General features: G+C 46.5%; 1 protein-coding gene across 1 annotated transcript in view; it reads left to right on the top strand.

Moving 5' to 3' along the window:
* The window catches only part of SH3PXD2A (SH3 and PX domains 2A), a 304,812-nt gene that overhangs the window by 129,298 nt on the left and 160,834 nt on the right, over window positions 1–14,680 (top strand). The window contains 1 exon segment of the mRNA XM_025201204.1: window positions 4,591–4,682. Coding sequence (XP_025056989.1) covers window positions 4,591–4,682 — 92 coding nt within the window.

The following is a 14,680-nucleotide window of genomic DNA, read 5'->3' as shown; positions in this document are numbered from 1 at the left end:
CAAGCACATGTGCAGTCAGATGAACGTAACTCAGATGAATTTGGACAGATTTTCATGGGGGTACAAGAGGCACATCCCTGGCAGCAGGGTGAACGCCTAGCCAAATGTCAAGCCTCTGCTTCAAAGCACGCCGGTGCTGAAGGGTCTCAGAAAAACTGAGATAAGAATTCCTTCAACCTGAGCAAGCAGGCCATCCTTCTTCCACCTCACTAGGAGAAACAGCTGATCCAATATCATTTGAGTTTTTCTCGAAACTGCCTCGGAGAGACCCCGGGGCATTGCAGGTTGGAGCGCAAATGTGACCGTGTTGCTCCAGAGGCCCCTGGCTGTGTTTCAGTGGCACAAGCAGCACACTGGTGCCTTCGACGCAAAGAACAGGTGACCGTGGTATTCCTGACCGCAGCCAGCAAGAACTGAATTTCACACACTAATGTTTGTATCTCTCATGTTTTCCCCATGAATACTGGTCCCCACTCTGCGTCTAATGACATAATTTACACGTTTTCCAACTTCTAAGAAGAGTGTCAGTCAGCCGTGTGCTTTTCATCCTCTTGCTAGCTGTTGTCCTCTCTTTCTTTCCCCCCGAGATCCCTCCCTTCCTTAATCCTGCCCTACAGCCTTTCCTTCGCTCTGTTGTATCTTTGTCCTGGAAGTGACTCCCTTCCTCCAGCTCCTGGAATCTGGCTTTTTCCTATTGCAGTGTGATAGTAATGGCTAAATGTGGCATTGCTGCTTCAATGCTCTTTTTGTTCCCTGCCTGAAGTCTCATTAGACTTGGGTTACTAATGGGTGGAGTGTCGTATGTTTGCTTAAGAGAGCTATGTGTGGCAATGAACAATGCAGCTGATGTCTCTCAGTGCCCGGACCTGAACTCCCCGACTGTACACAGCTTTCACCCCCCCCCATTTCCCGACGTGTGCTTTGAAAAGTTGTGAAGTGGGATCACAAAGCTAACGAAAACAGACTTCCAGCAGGATCTGTGTTTCCCAGTCAGCAAAATGCTTATGAAATGCCCGTTCTCCCTGTAGCCAGGACCTACTGGCTTTCCTTGCAGATGCCCACAGATTGTCAGACACAGGGTGATAGATTGCGAGTTGAGGTTTGAAAAGCTCCCCCGCGGTGTAGAGGCTATACGCACATACCGTGTCATTCTCCTACATTTGAGGATCTACCTGATGCTCCTGTCTATCCTGAAGCACCTACTGTAAGTCAGTGGCCAGAAGGGCTGAATATCCTCAGCTCATATGGAAGTGGAGCCCACTTCTGTAGGTGTCTGGTGTTTGGAGCCTGCTAAACAGACCTCCAGGGCCAAGTGACATTTGGATATTGAGTAATAATTATATTTCCTGGTTACAGTGGCTATCTGTGTCATAGTAACTTCAACGGAAATGCCCTATGGACCCCTGTGAGATTGAGGGTGCAGTGAGCAATAGCTTTCCAAAATGCAGAACTGATACTAGTTAAGGGCATGGCTATGTGGTAGCGTCCTCAAGCGCTTCGTGCTGCCCCAGGCAGGCTGTTCCCCAAGACAGCACTGTAGCTGCATATGCTTCATATTTTGAGCAGGCTAATTAGCACAATTGAGTGACTGCCAGTTAGCTCGTCCCCATTCATTTGAGTTAGTCTCCCTGCTGTACTATATGGACACAGCTGTTTTGCTTCTGGTTTAGAAAACAGGCTTTCTGGAGCAGTACAACATGCCCTACAGCAGCCCAGCAAAATTGGCAAATGCCCTCTCTCGGTAGTTTAAACCTGGGGTTCTCAACGTTTTTAAACTCAAGGCACCCCTCAGAAAACAGCAGCTCTGTATTTTCACTTGCTTTTTGACTACAGAAATATAATAGAGCAGTTAGAATCATAGGAAATTAGGGTTAGAAGAGCAGGTCACACCTAGTCCAACTGCTTGCTCCAAGCAGGACCAGCCCCAACCAGATCCTCCCAGCCAAGGCTTTGTCTAGCTGGGTCTTAAACACCTCCAAGGATGGAGAGTCCACCACCTCTGTGGGTCACCTGTCCCAGTGCTTCACCACCCTCCTAGGGAGAAAGTCCTTCCTAATATCTAACCCCAGCTTCCCTTGCAAAGAACTCAAGAGAGCACAAGACAGAATGTTTTTGACATTATGAATTCCTATTTGAAATCTCTGGGTTTATCTTGTGAATCATGTTTGCACACCCAACAGTGCAACGTTGTGTTACACCCCGTGGCTCCCTTGAAAGGGTTTCAGAGTACCCCAGGGTGCTGCAACACCATGCTGGAGAATCACTGATCTAAGCAATACACAGATTGCATGGAAAGAGATTAAATGACTTGCCAAAGATCAAAGAGGAGTCGGTGGCAGAGTGAGCACTGGGTCTCAGGAGCCGATGGCCCCCAAGCCCTTGCTTAGTTCAGTCGATTGCGTTACCTCTCTGCAGGGCTCTATCTCTTGCCTGAACAGGGGAGGTTTGTGGGTCTTGATTATTCCCATTTTGTGGTGCAGTTGAACAACATCGCTCTGACTCAGATTTTTTTCCTTTTTGGATGCAATCCAGTTTCCTAGTGCTACAGTGACTGCTATTCTGAGGCAGGTATTCTGTCGTCTGTATAATAGTCCAGACATGTCTGTTTGCTTGTAGAGAGGGAGAATGAGGCTGGGGGGGAAAAAAAAAAGCTTATTTTTCTTCTTAAAAAAAGCCATCACACATGAACAGTGCAGCAGCAGGGGCTGGGGTGTCACTATCCCAGAACAGACATTTGGGGTTCTGTTTGTTGCCATTCAGTTTTGTATGCAACACCTTGAAAGACCTGTGAATACATTGCCTATTTGTTCCCAGCACTGCAGTAACAGGGCTGTTTCCAGTCTGTGCATCCTCACATTGCTTCCTTATTGTAAGGGATTACTTTTCGTCCTTTAGTGACCACACATTTTACCAAGGCCACTGTCATTGGATCCACAGATATGCTGGAGCCAAATGTAATCTCCCTTCTTCACATCGTGAATGTACCTCACATAGAAAATGCACAGCTGCGGGTTCCTAGGAAGCTGTATCATCTGAAATTTGGACCTTTCCAAGATAGGGATATAGATACTGAAGCTGGCAAGTTGGAACTGCGGGAATGCAGTATTAGATCAGCATTTGTAAGCGTTTCACCATTTCCTTGCTTCTGTAAAGGAGAGATGCTCGCAGAAATAAATTCCAGGTCTCTGAGTTCAGTTCAGTGCAAAACACGACTGCTAACCACATTGCACTGCCCTGGCTTCTGGTTTCAAACATGCCCCACCATGTTTGTGTGACCGAGGTAAATCAGATCTGTCACCACTTAGTTTATGCTGGTTGTGCTCAACCTTTTGGCCCTGTGGACCAGATAAGGGGTGCAGGGCTGGTCAGTGGGCCCCAGGATCAGGACAAGGGGCCCTGCGCCCCCCCACCCCCCACCTGTTGGGGTTGTGGGGAGCCCCACAGGCTGGATGACACAGTGCTAGTGGCTGGATCTGGCCTGCAGGCCAGGGGTTGAGCACCCCTGGTCTATGCCCATTCATCCAGCCATGCCCATGATTTAGTGCTAATGTGCTTTTTCGTGTGACTTTCAAGATTGTCCAAAAGGGAGGTGAGGTCTTTTACCCTATTTTCAATGGATGTAAGGGCCAAGTAGTCTTGCTCTCTTGAAGAGGGTTGCCTCCTTAAGGGCCTCATCATCAGTGCTATTTTTCTATGTAGTCTGTTTCCATAGGACCTTAGTTCCAACTCCTTGTTCTGCTGCCCACTTCCCTAAGTCCCTAAATCATGTGCGAGCTGCTGCTCCTGCGCTGGAGATTACCTGGGACGGATGTTTGATCTCCCCACCACCGAGCCATGGAGCCTGGAGAGCTCGCTGAACACATCCTGGCCTGTACCTCCTCCGTTTGACTGCTTTCTTTCCAGGAGACTTAAATATAATTGCGGTTGCCCAACAGATTGTACTGATTGCTGAGCCCAGCGAGCACTGCATATGTGTACCATGCAGAGAGCGTCTATATGCTGAGCCCTACGGTGAAGGCTCCTTTGTGCCGCAGCAATCACCTCTGTGCCCTTCTTTCCAGCCCGTTAATCAAACTTTCGTTCCTATTAACTTACGAGCAAATGCCTCGTGCTTCTACCCTCAGTAATGCACAAAGGAAAGGCTTATGGACAAATAATTCTGCTAGAGTAGCAAAAGCTGAATTTGCAGATAATCATTATTGTAATTTAGTTGTATACAACCCAAGGTGCTGGGCAAACACGTCCCTGCCCCTTTATAATGGATCAGGACATAAAGTGCTGGATCAGAATTTTGCCCATGGATCCAAGGCCAAGCCAGCCCTCCCTGAGCTTGTCCACATACACAGTATAATTTTGCACTCAATGCCTTTCACACACTTTCTTTTCAGGTATGGATCCACTCAATGCCTTTCACACACTTTCTTTTCAGATATGGAAACAAGCAAAGCACTTTTCTGGCTTCTCCCCTTTTCCCGGTTAACGTGGTTCTGCTGAGATGCTCCCGAAATTTGCACTTGCCTCTGTCTTGCTGAAGAACATGCTTGTAAATGTGATGTCTCTAAAGCCTCCCTTGCTTCTTTTCCTTTCTAGGCACTGGTCAGGCTCCCTCCTCACATTTCACAGTGCGATGAAGTTTTTCGGTTCTTTGAGACTCGACCAGAGGACCTGAACCCTCCAAAAGAGTAAGTCTCCAGTCTCACAATCCCTTCATTTGCAGGGAAGCTCATTTGTCTTGATTACCTCCCTAGAGGGGGGAGCAGATTTTTTGGCTCCCTGGGGAGCGGCTTGGTAATTAGGTAAAACTGAAGGAGGATGCACGTGGGGAAGTTTAGACCAAGCCCCCAAACCAGTCTTGTACCCATGTTTCTGGAAGCTCCCTGTTCACTCTTCCATTGTTCCTTGTTCAGAGTTGTAATGAAAAAACCTGTCCCCGTTGGCTGATTTTTACCTGATTTCTATCACCAAGGAGGCATTCAGTTCTCCAGAGCATTGGCTCAGCAGCAGTGGGAAATCCTGCCCGCTAGAGATCAGCTAATAATTACCAGCTGCCTCTTTCAATGTACTCCGTCCCACAGATGCTTGGTGGCTTTATTGGAGTCCAAGTGTGAATCTGGTCCATGTCTCTGGAGAATTTATTTTCTGGAAGTGGGAAGCGAAAATGAAGTTGTGGGGCAAGTTCCCGTTTCTGATGGAATAGACAGGCTGATTTGCCGCAGCTAAAATTCGGAGAACTGGTTCCTTTGACTCGCGGTAGAAGGATGCTGACTGCTTCTGACAACCACTGGTATTTGGTAGCCCCAAAACTGTGTCTTATATTTCCTCTTCTCCTATTTGCTTATTATTCACCAACTCACCGCAGCGCACACAACTTTGTATCAATGGGACATTTACCTCCTAATGGGATTTTGACGTCTTTTACTACACTGAAACTAGCTTGTAAACCACATCAGCCTAATTTGCTGTCAGCGCTGTTTGTGTGGTCATTTTGGATAGGGCCAGAGAGTATTTGAAGCTGGTTTGGATTCTGAGTCAGTTCAGCCAACGTGAAACCTAACGCGGAGCTAACTGAAGTCAGCGGGAGACTTGGACGAGCTTCAGTGGGCTTCGGTTCAGGTTCCCAGTTCCCGGTTCAGTGAGGAGGAGTGCGATGTTTGTAGTTTAAGGGCCACATTTTTAAAACCGTGACTTGCTTTCAACACTGGAAATGCTACAATTCTCACTCAACCAAGTACTGTATATACAATCAACCCCTTTTTTTTCCTCTCTAGCTTTATAATTGGAGACCTCAAAAAAGGAGCACCCCATTCTTTCTCCCTGGGTCTCTTTGAGAAGTGTGTCTATGCTGAGCAGATAAAACAAGATGGTACATTCACTGTTTAGCTGTTTGCCCTATGGTCAGAAAACAGCATAGGAGGGTCTCCCCGTGATAAGGGGATTATTGCATGCTAAACTCGGTTCTTCTCAAAGAACCCAAGCAGGCTTCACAAGCATCAAGTGCATCCTAAAACTCATGTCTGAGCTTGAGAAATATTATTCCTATTTTCCAGATAAACTGCAGCACAAAGAAGTGAGCTTACATGGGGAACTAGTGGCAGGATTTGAAATGGAGCCAAGGGACCCTACCGTTAATCATGAGCTTGCACAGCTCTCTGGTCCCCATCGCTGCAGTATCTGAATGCTTTAGGATCTTTTCAGTCCTTCTGTAGCAGGGGCTAAAGTATCTCAGCTGGTACCAGTATCTTATTCCAACATGGTAATAAATTGGAAAATAGAGAAGGGGGGACACCCTAAATGAATCTCATTTCGCTAGTGTCTGCAAGATATTAAATCTAGCTGAGTTTAAACAAACCCTACCTCGTCTTCTGTAAGCAAACAGATCCTGGGGAAGGTGTCTTAGGTTTCTGCAGAGACCTCCTCACAAAAGATATATTGTTGAGAGTGGAGATCGGTCCCTATTAAACGACAGTGCAAAAGCCAATGGAAACAGCACAGTATTTTTCTTCATTGAGTGAAAGGCAAGGGGAGATCTGTGACTCGCAGGTCCATTGTGTAGTGTCCAGACCACAGACAAATCCACAGAGAATCAGAACCTCAGCCATCATCGCGCATGAAGAAGAGCAAACGTCCCCTTTCCTGCTCCCATGTCATGCCCTTCAGTTGTCTTCAGGAACATTTCAGCCAGCCCTTGGAGTTGGTCTTACTCAGGCCATAACATCGTAATTCTCTTCCTTGGGCTTTCAGGACAGATACTGTTTAGAGTTGTCATTGGTATATGAACAACCCACAGCAAACTACGCCAATAGACTGTAAGTGCTGCAAAGTCAAGCACTGTAAATTTAGGAAACCCGTACAACATGAATATGTTCCTTCTGTGCCTTTGCATTAAGACATCGTCTTTAATTGCACAGGACAGCAGCCTCACTCAGCTGAGGTCAATGAGACTGGATGATATGGTGCTGAACTCACCTGCCTGCAATAGCTTAGGAACAGCAAGTCTTGCTTCTGTCCAGCTGGTTGAAGAGAGGACCTGGGAGGTCCTTTCCAACCCTGTGGTTTTGTAAGTTAAGCTCCTAAAGGCATTTCAGTGCTACATTGCTGGTGCTCTCAAAATTGAGGTGATGCTCTAGAAAACAGCCTCTCCACCTGCTCCTGCTCTGGGCAGCAACCCCTGTGGCTACTCTGAAGTGTGCAAGAGGCCAAAATCTCAAGATCAGCTGTATTAGGCACTCCCAGGATTACTTCTAGGTTTGGTTAATGCAGGTGGGAGAAATGTTTTCAAGTGTGTTTTTCCCTGAGAGCCTTGGAGGTGCAGTGTAGACATACCTGAAGGCACTTAGGTGGCCAAAAAAATGTCCCATTGACTTAAGTGTGTCCAGGATTTCACTCTTAGGTGCCTAATAAGTAGAATAGGATCTGATACTAAGTGTGACGCTATTCCACCCTGCTCAACTCCTGTTTCTGCACTTGTGTTTGTACCATACGCCATCATCTTAACCTTAGGACTAAGTCACAAAAGTCAACACGGAGGAGGACAGCCCATCCATCTTTGGCATTAGCGGTTTTTCAGGAGCTCAAGCAGCGTGAAATAGGGTCGTTCTTAGGTGCCTGGAGAAATGGATTTATGCATGGCTTTGCGGCATTGGGGTCAGTCAATGCAGTCATTCCTCTGTGGGTTGAGTTCAGGCTCCCTTTTACTCACACTATGTCTGAGTCAAGTCAGTAAAGAGGCTTGCGTTGAGTTGTGAAGACGGGGCTGTAACGGTGTAACAGAACACAGGGCTCCACCTACGCTAGCTAGCAGAATTCGTCTCGTAACTACATCCCCTCACGTGGTGATCACGGAGGTAGTGAAAACGGGTCCTTAGCGCAGTCAGCTCTTGAACGTGTTAATGATAGCGCTCAGTGCAAAGCAGAGCAGGGACCGGCATTCCCAGCATTCCTGACCCAGCTGCGGGGTGGGGGTGGGCTGCTATCATGCTTTTACCGCGGGGGCAGAGGACAACCTTTGAACTAGAAGTTTTGGCTGATAAGGAAGGAAGGAGACTGGTTTTAACCGTTTCGTCTCGCATGTACGGATGTGTAACTTTCAAGCCAACGCGTGCCTTGTGTCAGCGCGTGAATTCAGAACTTCTGCTGCACCTGCAAAACCAGATGTGAATCGCTGTTTAGTTGTGCGAATGGCTGTGTCCAAGAAGGAGTAGAAGGTTGCATCGTTAATGTAGCATTTGTCTTGTATTGAAGGAGAAGAGACAATTTTGCTTCCTCCATCATTCTAGATTAATATAAATGCTTCCCTTTCGAAGGCTACTCAACCATAGCTGGTAAGTCATTATGATAAAAATGGCAGTCCTAATAATAAATTAACCTTAGGCTACAGTTTGTGAGTTGAATTCAAGTGTGAGCTCAGGGGTTTGTATCAAACAGAAACAAACTCTTATGGGACTATTTTTACCCCAAAGAACAGAAGTCTGAAAAAAGTAAGATTTCTATCATCCCGCGTGTTGGAAATTGCATACGAACTGCCATGTCCCTGAGCTGACATGAGCCTGGGTCATAACAAGAACCAAAGCTTCACGTAAGAGTTCTCTGCCTTCTGGTTTCGAGTCCAACGCGGAAAGCAGGTTCAGAGCTGGGAATTCAAGCCCAGGGATCCTAACAGGCTTAAATTAAAAGATTTCTGTTTTTGGCCCACAGACAAGAATTTGAATTTATAGTCAAGTTTCTTATCTGAAAGCATTTTCCTCTGAGACCTATAAAGGACTTCATGAACAATATACAAATTCAGGAAAGCTGGGCAGCATTTTAAGTAGGCGACATAATTTTTAAGGGGGCACAAATATATAATGTACTTCTTAACTAAAGCCCTTCTTAACTAAAAGCTGAGGCAAAGGAGGGATGGAACAGGAGTTTATTGATCATGTCTGCATTGCATCTATGTTAACATACGGCCCCATCAGAGTACTGGAGCTCGATGATTAGGGTCAGGGTGGCCCTGGTTTTGGCTTGTAGTTGGCTGTAGCCTGTGCTCACTCGGAAGCAGACCTTCAGGCAATCATCAGGGTCTTTACCGAGGCATACAGAAAAACGGGACTGATGCTTAACATTCAGAAGACTAAGGTCCTCCATCAGCAAGCTCTTAAAGAGCAGTTCCTGGCTCCAGTAATTCAGATTCACGGTGAGACTACGGAGAACGGTGAGTATTTCCTGTACCTCAGAAGGCTGACCTCGACAGAGAAATCCAGCATCGCCTCAAACGTGCAAGCGCAGCCATGGATGCCTGAGGAAACGGGTGTTCGAAGATTGTGACATCAGATCCAAAACCAAGTTCATGTTTTATCAAACAGTTGTTATCCTCACCTTACTGTACAGAGTGGAGACATGGACAGTGTACAGGAGATGGCTCAAGTCATTGGAGAAGTACCATCAATGCTGCCTGCAGAAGATCCTTTGAATCCAGTGGGAAGACAGATGCACCAATGTGAGCATCCTCTCACAAGCAAACACCATGAGCACTGAGCTGATGATCATCTGACGTCAACTTCGCTGAGCTGGCCACGTCATCCAGATGTATGACTCCGTACTCCCGAAACCAGTTTTATTCTCCCAGCTCAATCAAGGTGAACGCTCAAGAGGAGGGCATAGACAATGCTCCAAGGATGTCCTCCAAGTCAGCTCGAAAAAATGCAACATCAGCATTAACTCCTGGGCAGCTATGGCCTGGGACTGCCCCAAATGGAGGAAGGGTCTGCGGCAAAGATCTCTGTACTTTGAAACCTTATGATGACAACGGGAGACGGAAAAGCGGGAGCGGCCGAAACAGCGTCGTGGATCGAATCAAGAATCCAGTCACCCAGCCTGCGTGGAAACACATGGGCTTCAATTCCGGATCAGCCTCATCAGTCATCTTTGGACCCACAGATAAGACAGTCATGGGGGACAATCATCCTCAACCGTGAGGGATTGCTGTAGAAGATTTTAATGTAGCATTTAAACTCCAAGTGTCTGGTGCTAGGATGCCATAGACTCAATGTAAAACCCAGGATGGATTGCCCATGAGCAGTGTTTTCTTTGACTAACACAGATACTTGAAGGGTCTAATAACTAACATTACCAAGCTAAGGAGCCTAGGTATCTCCCAGTGTTAAGACTCAGTTCCTTAACCAGTATTTTTTTTCTATCTACAAACACGATAGTATTTAAATCGGATTACTGTTGTCGGATACCGGTAGCCCAATGTGTACTGTAACATGAATCAGTTGCTCCTAAACGATGATGGGTCAGCATTGGAAGAGGGTAATGTTGCTGCAATGCCCTCGTCTTGCTGAAAGTTTTCTCGGTCACGCAACATGCATCTCTGATCCGTTATTCAATATTGTGCTAAGGTTTTTATTCCCCTTCAGAATTCTGTTTCCCAAAATACTCAGGGCTCGTGTCCCTGTCCAGGCCGGCCGTGCAGAACCCGCCACGTGAAACGTGCTTCTGTTGCTTGTTACAGTACTTGTGGCACTGGCCTCCTCTTTGTGTTGGGGTTTATACAGCACGAGCCGTCCGCACGTCAGTCTCTTTTAAGCTCTGCACCTAACGAAGATGCATTGGGAGCTTGTGAGGCAGTGGTGCCCTAACCCATAGCGCAGGGCAGCCAGTTCTTCTCTGACATCGTTTGCAGCCAGAGGAAGTTAAAACAGGTCGACAGAGCAGGTTGTGACGTTGCTCTCGGCGTATGGCTGGGAGCAGGAGCTTTTCCAGAGCGTCTCATTTTCTAAGCTGTTCATAAAATACAGTCGAGAACACGTTTGCAATTCCACCGTGGCCCATTTTCAGAAGCGACTGAGGAACCTAAGGTTAAAAATGTCGGTAGTGCCTAAGTCACACTGAGGGCTCAATCCCTTTGATTTTCAGTGCCATTGGCACTTAGTGGGGTTTTCCAGTTTAACTGTATTAGGAGCCTGAATTATTTTTAAATATCTGGCCCCGAGTCCCTGAGTGACCCCTAAAAATGATTTTTGTCTCCCAAGTCACATAAGTGCTTTTGCAGATTTTAACCGTAATCAGGCAGGATGCCAGTTTTGTGACACTCATCATCCCAGGCCGTACGTGGAGCCGATGAGCAGCTGACCCTCTCTGTAATCTGAGAACTGGTGGGAGAAGCATAAGACACTTGGGCTGGCTTTCACTGACTCGTATTTTTATGATCTCTGATAAAGCGTGAGATGGAAGATTGTTATCTGAAGTTAGCTGCCACAAGGCAGGGGGATGAAACGCTCTCCAAGATGGGAAAAGTGGGAAATAGCAAATGTATTATCGGGACTCCTCAACACTCGTCTCACATGGGACTTTCCCCTCTTGTTCGCAGTCTATAAATGGTTTGGATTAGAACATCAAAAAGGAGATATTGAAGTGGTAATATTAGCAAACAATGCAACTTTGCTGAGAGAAGGATTTGAATCTTTCTGTTACTGGGCCAGTAAATGAAAAACGGGATTAAATGCCGATGATATCAGATAATAAAGTTGGGGGGGAAACCAGAACATGTAGTAAACGGAATAGGTTCAGCAACAGCAAAAACCCAAACAGGGGGATGGGTAAGAAAGTTCAAATTTACAGTAGACCTTCTTACTGTCATTGTACAACCAAGAGGTTAACTCAGATTGTGAACATGTTGCATTTGTATCTGCTCATTGTTTCCTGGCAAGGACACGGTAGTGCTAGAAGAAGGCACAGAGTATAGAGGAGCACAGTGAGTTTTATGCTGGACCTTCTGGGCCGGGAGCGATGAGAGACCGTCCGAATTTCTGTCCCTTGTTTTACTGTTGACAAAGCAGGGGGGGCTTGTTTAGGACGCATACACCGTGATGGACATCAGAGGGATCCCACTCTCTGTTGTGCTACAGCCGCTCTGGACCTACACCAGTGTCAGCGAGATCAGAAGCAGGCCCAGATGCATTTGTCTTCCCGGAGTGAAAGAGCGAGCTGGCTCATTGGGATGGTGGTGTGACCCAACCTGACTACAGAGGAGGTCAGCGAGCCTTGGGCCAAGAAACCTGCAGGTCAGGCTTGTTGGCATAAGAGGCCTTTTCCTGTCCAATGTACTTTAGTCATATCCTTAAAGGAACAATCAGCGCTGATAACCTGGCGATGCCTATTCATAGATTACAAAGCACTGGCTTATGCTTAACTTCACCCGTACAGTTTTCCCTTCAGAGGAGTGCGATTCAGTGGTTAAAGCAGGGGGGTTGGATTCTGGGCCCGGCTCCCTTACTGACTCCTTCTGTGACCTCGGACAAAGCACTTAACCCCTTTAGCCCCTTCTCACCCATCTGTAAGACGGTGGAAACGATCCTTTTCCTGGAAGGGGTTGGGAGACTTGGCTCCTATCTGTAAAGTGTTTTGAGACCCTCATATTAAAGGAGCTTGATTGCAGGATGAAACTAGAGATTAGCAATTATCATAACGATGTTTTAACACTCATCAGCTAATCCTGGCAGAACTATCACCTCTGAAAGCTGCCAGGAGAGCATGCTGTGTTATATCTGAGCGTGCAAAGGACCACGACTATTCAGCAGGCAGTAGCGAAAACGGGGCGTAATGAGGCAAGACAGGAAAGACACCAAAATAGCTGGCTTCAAAGCTCATCAAACACAAGGTGCAAAACCACAAGGACAGGTATTGTGAAGCACGTCAGGCAACCATCAGCCTCCAGCTAGCAGTTCCTGAAATATTTTATCCAGCCAAAGCTAGGGCATCCCAATGTCTTCATTTAAAGTCAGCAAAACTGATTTACAGCACGAGAAAAGGGGTGCGCCTGTTTCAGGAGCCCTGTAATGAAAGCACAGCGGTAAAGACAACTGCTTCCTTCCACGGAGCAGGAAGATGAGCCTTAGTTCATGAACACGTGGAGGTTGTTCTAGAGAAGGGATGTTATTTCTCTTCATGCTTTATATGATGGGCCTGGCATTGTGGGAAAGGGAGAGGGAGAGGGACTTGCTCACTTTTTGTTGCTTTGTGTGGGCCCAGGAGGGTGTGAATTGCACACATTGCACTTCCTGCCCGTGTCAGGGAGAGCACGGGACACGGCACCTCGGGATCTGCCTGGCAGAATTTTGCTACCACAAATGCCTCTAATGTCAGACTCCCCTTCTCGGTCTCTTCTCCGCAGACCAGGATTAGATGGGTCAGGTTACTAATGCAGTGTTTAATAGAGAAGAACCCAATCTGCCACTTCAGTGTCGAGCATCTAAAACATTGTCGGGTGAAGCTGTCTTCCTTCATTGGGAGAAAAAGTGAAGACAGGCGTTTCGGTGGGTGTTTGATTGTGAGTGTGATGGATGACTCCCCATGTGTTGAATGGAGTCAGAAGAAGGTTGGGTACTCAAAGGGGTTGTTGATTGATTGCTGTGGGGTTGTTCAGTACTGCTTTAGGTGGGGATTTCCTATTTTTGTAATGGCTGGTGATACTTGAGTACCACAACATAGTGTTTCTGGGTTGGAGATATATATATAGAGAGAGCGAGAGAGAGCGCTATGTATCTATAATCTATATCTATATTTCACTATATCTATAATCTATCTATATCTATATTTCTCTATATTTATATCTATCTATATCTACATCTATATATCTATATGTGCGTGTGTGTGTGCATGTATATATGTGTGTACACACACACACACACACTCTTATATAAAATATATAAATATACATCAGGCAGAGCTGGATCCCAAACCAGTTGAAATCGGTGTCAGAAATCTCATTGACTTCCATGGGCTTCCGGTCAGGCTCATGCCGTCTGTTGCTTTAAAATAAGGTTTTGACTTACATGCACGGAGCAGGTACATTGCAGCTTTTTTGGGTTTAGTATTTCTGAGCCTCAGCATGCAAAAGAATAGAGGACTTCTTGGGAATATGCTGGCCACTTGGTAGCCTAGACTCTCCTTAACATTTAGCACTCTGCGGTGTCCTTTGGAGAAAGAATGTGATAGATTAAAGATGAAAAAGTGCAGAATGAAGTATATGGAAATCAAAGTTACCCTCAGCAGGTCCTTCTCAGGAAGAGTTGGACCGCCTTGCTGACACAGTCACAATGCTATTAGTCTGGTTATATGCTTTGCACTTAGCGTTAGGTCTGCTGATGCCAATGGAAGTTCGTAAGTAGAATGATTCCCACTGCCTGTGTTACACGTTGGATTGCCCCATTCATTTCTAAGCTATTTTGCTTGTTACACAACTCCTCCTGTCGGTGCAATGATGATGAGTCCTACTCCAAGCAGACACGGTCAGGAAAGATGTCGGTCATCCTCAGGAGCTGTTGGTACAGAGCAGACGCACACATGCAGCGCCACATTCTCCAGCAGCACACACATCCGAGATAGAGCCGGGCCTTTCTCTGCCTTTCTCTCTCTCAAGATAACGAGATGCCTTCTTGGGGATTTGCAGATACTGTATACAAAAGATAACAGACCCCAAAAAGTCAGCAGATAACCAGGGTCTGGGCAGGAGTCAACACGATGGTCTATTGGTGAAATCACTGCCGCGCCATCTGTCTTTTGACTTGTCCGCGCCGACCGTCTTTCATGTGCGCTGTCCCCAGAAACACAAACAGAGGATCAAATAACAACGTGTTTTGTCTCCAAACTCTGGGGTGACTTATCGAATTATCAAAGCTTCTGATTTAATTGGAAT

This window comes from Alligator sinensis, unplaced genomic scaffold (assembly GCF_000455745.1).
Source record: "Alligator sinensis unplaced genomic scaffold, ASM45574v1 scaffold61_1, whole genome shotgun sequence".
Classification (NCBI taxonomy): Eukaryota; Metazoa; Chordata; order Crocodylia; family Alligatoridae; genus Alligator; species Alligator sinensis.
This window is presented reverse-complemented; position numbering and strand designations above follow the sequence as displayed.